Raw genomic sequence first — 4799 nt, forward strand, 5'->3', positions numbered from 1 at the left:
CCTCGGCTGAGAAAGTGAAGCAGTGCATCTCGCATCGGATTAAATGCTTTAGCAGGTCGATTTGAACTGCTAGAGCGGGGGGCTGGTGATGAGGCAAAATATGTCACTTTCCTCAGCACGACTAAAGCATGTACGCAAACCTGAACACGACTGAGCTGCTACTTCGGCCTCCGTCAGGCCGTGCTGCACCTCGACCTCCATCAGTCTGTGCTATCTCCTTGGCCTCCATCAGTCGTGCTGTCACCTCGGCCTCTGTCAGGCCGTCATCCACATCGGCCTCAGTCAGGCCGTGCTGCACCTCGACCTCCATCAGGCCGTGCTTCCACCTCGGCCTCCATCAGGCCGCGCTTCCACCCCGGCCTTCATCTGGCCATGCTACCACCTCGGCCTCCATTAGGCCGTGCTGCACCTCGGCCCGACATCAACAACAAGGTTTCCAGAAACGTGTTTTCGTCCACCCCTACATTCAGGGAACGTAATCCCTATTCCGAAGGACAGGACTCTATCCACTACACATCATCATAGACGTCGCATGGTTGGCATTTCCGAGTTAAGAGGGGAATATTCCCAGAATTACAGAGCCACTCCCCTTGAGAACTCCACGCCTAAACAGGGCTCTTAACAATCATCTCCCACTTGCCCTTCATCAACAACCTATAAATACCAAGGTAAGCCTCCATCATGGGGGGATGGATTACTCACTTCTCTTAATGGAAAAACTCCCTTGAGCATCTGTTGTGGAAAGATCTAACTTAGGCATTGGAGAGTCCACCGTCGGGTCAGCCCGGCTCTCCCCTGTCATATCTTCTGTGCAGGTTGGCCAAGGCACTAGGAACTGCAGGGAAGATCGTCGGGTCAATTTTTTCCGCATCATAGATCATCTAGCCGTATGGAAGAATCACGTAGACTATCCCAATAAGCTTATTAAGTTAGGTTATCAAGTGGTTATTTCTATCTTATTATTATCAAGATCTTTCTTATATGAATGAAAATATTGGTGGTGTGGTAGGATATGGAATTATTTTAATTCGGTACACAAGAATCTAAACATAGTTTTCTAAACGCCAAATGCCTATGATACTTTGATCATGACAAAATAAAGCATAAAAATTTAATTTAAACCATAATTAAGTCCATAGATCATGAGGTTGTATGTATGTAGATAAGAGGGTGAGTGATTTATAGTGGTTCTACGAAAAATAAATAAATAAATATTTAAAGCGGAGGTTGAAATGTGACAAATCAATGGTCAAAATTGTCAAGTCATCTTTTTTTGTGTGGAATAATTTTTTTTCTTATCATTATGATTGTTAGACTTTGAATCCTATCGTCTTTAAGTATTTCAGAAAGTCAATGGGTCATGTGCAACCAAGAATCTTATGAGAAAGGATGAATGTGCAGTTAGTTATAGAAAAAGCGCAAAAAATATTATAATCATATTGTCATCTTATGTTTTAACCTTTTAACATAATACATTATTTAATGAAGGTAAATTATGTTATTTTACATAACTATTTTATTAAATAATATTTAAGTTTTTGAAAATCATTTTTTATTTGAATTAAATAACTTTTAATTAATAGAAGGTTAAACATCTTAGTTCATCACTTTGATGACAAGTTACACTTTTTAGAACATAGGGATAAATTGTGTGACCAAATAGATGGTTTGAAAAGGGAATAACCCAAAGTCATACTTCACTCGAAAAGTGGTGAAATTAAAATGGAGAAAAAGTTTTTCTAGATTAGGATGGTCATACTTCACTCAAATAGAATCATCTCTCTCTCTCTTTAGTGGTCCCTCTCTATCACCCCTTGACGGTTTCGATTTTCTCAGCAACAATCATCATTAATCCCCACCCTTATATCAATCCCATATTCCAATCATCCAGATGACCATGGCATAGAGAGTCCAGATAAAGTCCTCGTACAAGGTGATAACAGTTTTATAGGTAACCTCAATAGCAAACTTTAGTGAATTACATGAGTCAGTAAAAGGGATGTACGAACTAGAACCGACCTGATCCGGGCTCCCAATCTAGAAGCCCAATTTGTAAATGCTGTCTACATGGACACAGTAGGTAGCAAGGCTGTTGTGCGGTATATCATATTATTGCCATTTTATATAAATATATAATCAATTTATCGTATCTGCAATGCAGCGTGCATCATACATATATACTAATTTTTTAAGTCGGTGTTTGGTCTTTCTTATTTCCATGGGGAAGAATACATCTCTTCTCTTAATTTAATTTAAAGGACTTTAATTAATTCCTAATTACTATCGTCCCCCCGCCCTCTTTTTTCTTCTCTTTCCCTTTCAACAACTTGGTTCAAATTAAACCCTAACCAAGTCAAACCTTCCATCTTCCATTTGCTAAAACAGACTCCGGCGGAGATCCGGCATGCCGGAGAAGTTGCGAAGAAGAAAGAGATAGACAAACTAAACTGAAAGATAAATAGATAGATAGATAGATAGATAGTCACTTTGAAGATTGAGACGAGGGAAGATAGAGATAAAGAGAAGACCTTTTTTATTTATGTTCTGGCAAGGATCGAAAAAGTACAAGAGACACAACCACTTACTTTTAATTTTTCCTTCTCGAAGAGGAGGAGCGGCGGTGGTGAAGAGTGAGGAGTGAAAAAAGATTTAAGAAATGCTTTTCTTTCCGGGACGATCGGCGAGTTTCAAAGTCTGGTCGATAAGCTTTCTGGCACGCCTGCTTCGGATCTCGACCTTAACGCTGGAACTCTTGTCCATCTTTACATATGGTTTCTTGGATTTCTTCAGAGCTCTCACCTTCGACTTGATCGATTCTACCAAGTTCCCCAGTTGATTCGCCATATGTATATATATATATAGATATAGATATCCTCTCTTTTTTTTCTCCGCCTCTCCGCCTCTCCAGCCCACAGCACCACACCCCCAAACCCACAGTCACAACTCACAACAACAAACAACAACAACAGCAGCAGCAGCAGCACGAAGTAAGGAATACCAAATTTAAGATTTCAAATCCCAGAGGAGGAAGGAATATGAAATGTGGCGTCGTAAAGATTGGAGTGTCCACCCCAAAGTCACACCTGTCTCTGTCTCTCTCGTCGTCTGAACTCAGAGCTCTCCTTTCGTCATCTGTCCTTATTTTTCACTTGTCGGTTGGTTTCGTCCTTCACATATATAGTCTCATATATCATCTTCTTCTCGTTGTTGAGAGTACTCAGTGCAGTACACTGTACACAAACTACTACTACTTTTTCACACTTTCTCCCCATTTACTTCGTTTCACCCTCTTCAAAAATAAAGTTTTGCCATAAGTCCACTCTGACCCTGCCACCGGGTCCCCACCCCTATTCATTGCACTTTGTGAACTTCAACAACAAACTTAGGGGGAAAACAAAGGTTATGTTATGCTTCTTTGGTAAATATATTTTGGACTTTGACTCTCTAGGTGGCGATGCTGGATTGAGAATATTTGAGATTGTATGTAGCTTATTGAAAAAAGAAAAAAAAGAAAAAATCATATGTAGCGCTACACGCACTTTAACGTACATCCAACTATTGGGAATGTCCTAGGTTGCATATCTAAGCGTTCCTCATCTTTAGATGTGCAGTTCACTCCCTATAACACTGGAAGGGGGTGTTTGGTTCGATAAATCTTTGGGATGACATTCTTTAGAATGATAATTCTTAATTTTTGGAGCTGTTTGGTTCCACTAGATTGACCTTCATAAGTGAGCACCCTACTTTCCATGAATGACCATATTACAAAGGATGTGTTCCAAATCTGAGTTTACCTCAATACTTAAACTCAGATTTGAACAACCTTTTTACCACCTAATATAAAAGGAGAAAGCGGAAAGAAGTTCTCTACGGAAGCCAATAGCTCAACCCGCGAGAAACATATACTAGCCTCAAGGTAGGGGTGTCAATTCCTAAATCGAATCGGTAAAATCGATCGGACCAAACCGATAACAACACAGATCGAACCAAACCGAAGCCTTATTGTTCGGTTCGGTTTGGAGTATTGCAACCCCAAAACTAAACCGAACCTCACTGGAAACCAGATGAACCTGAAACCAAACCAAAACTGGCTCAAAACCCGGACCGAAACTGAAACCAAACCGGTAAGAAACCGAAACACTCCAAAATTCATTAAAAAAAAAATCAAAATTTGCATAATTTTGTATACATTTGTATGGAAAGTTGAATCCAAACTGGACCAAAAACCAAAATCAACCTGGTTATAAATCGATTTAAGACAAACCAAAGACAAATCGAAACCAAACCGCACCGAAACCGAAACCAAACCAAAATCGGAATTTTCTTATTGGTTTGGTTTCGGTTTCAGCTTTCCCACACCGAAAATGACTCAACCCGGACAAAAACCGAGCCGGACCGACCGATTGACACCCCTACCTCAAGGAAACCAAACGATTTTTCAGAAAGAAACATAATTCAGAAGAATGTCTATCAAAAGATTGACATTCATATCCGATATATACACCATTTGATTTACTGAACCAAACACCCCCTAAAGGAGCCCATTCCGGTGATGCTTCTCTTATGGGTCTCATGATCTTATCCCATACATATCAATGTTTGACTTGGAGTAGATTGAGCCATTGAGGGGTATTTTGGCCATTTTGAAATAGTAGGAGAGAAGGAGAGAAGGTGAGATATGAGTTCCGTTTTTTGAGAGAATCAAAGGTAGACAAAGAATATGAGTAAATAAGGGTAAATTCCGAGAAGTGATGAGAAATTTTTATTTATTTATTTTATTTGGGAAAAGGTTTCCTAAA

At 39.9% G+C, this 4799-nt stretch overlaps 1 protein-coding gene across 1 annotated transcript; it reads right to left on the reverse strand.

Moving 5' to 3' along the window:
* Window positions 1–2516: 2516 nt before the first annotated feature.
* Window positions 2517–3234, reverse strand: LOC122090735. The gene has a single exon (XM_042660425.1). It carries the CDS (start codon window positions 2842–2844, stop codon window positions 2650–2652), a length of 195 nt encoding a protein of 64 aa, XP_042516359.1. The 5' UTR covers window positions 2845–3234; the 3' UTR covers window positions 2517–2649.
* Between the last annotated feature and the right edge of the window lie 1565 nt (window positions 3235–4799).

This window comes from Macadamia integrifolia, chromosome 10 (genome assembly GCF_013358625.1).
Source record: "Macadamia integrifolia cultivar HAES 741 chromosome 10, SCU_Mint_v3, whole genome shotgun sequence".
In the NCBI taxonomy this organism is placed as follows: domain Eukaryota; kingdom Viridiplantae; phylum Streptophyta; class Magnoliopsida; order Proteales; family Proteaceae; genus Macadamia; species Macadamia integrifolia.

Coding starts and splice junctions, on each gene's coding strand:
- LOC122090735 (XM_042660425.1), bottom strand. CDS start 2,844: ATGGCGAATCAACTGGGGAACTTGGTAGAATCGATCAAGTCGAAGGTG.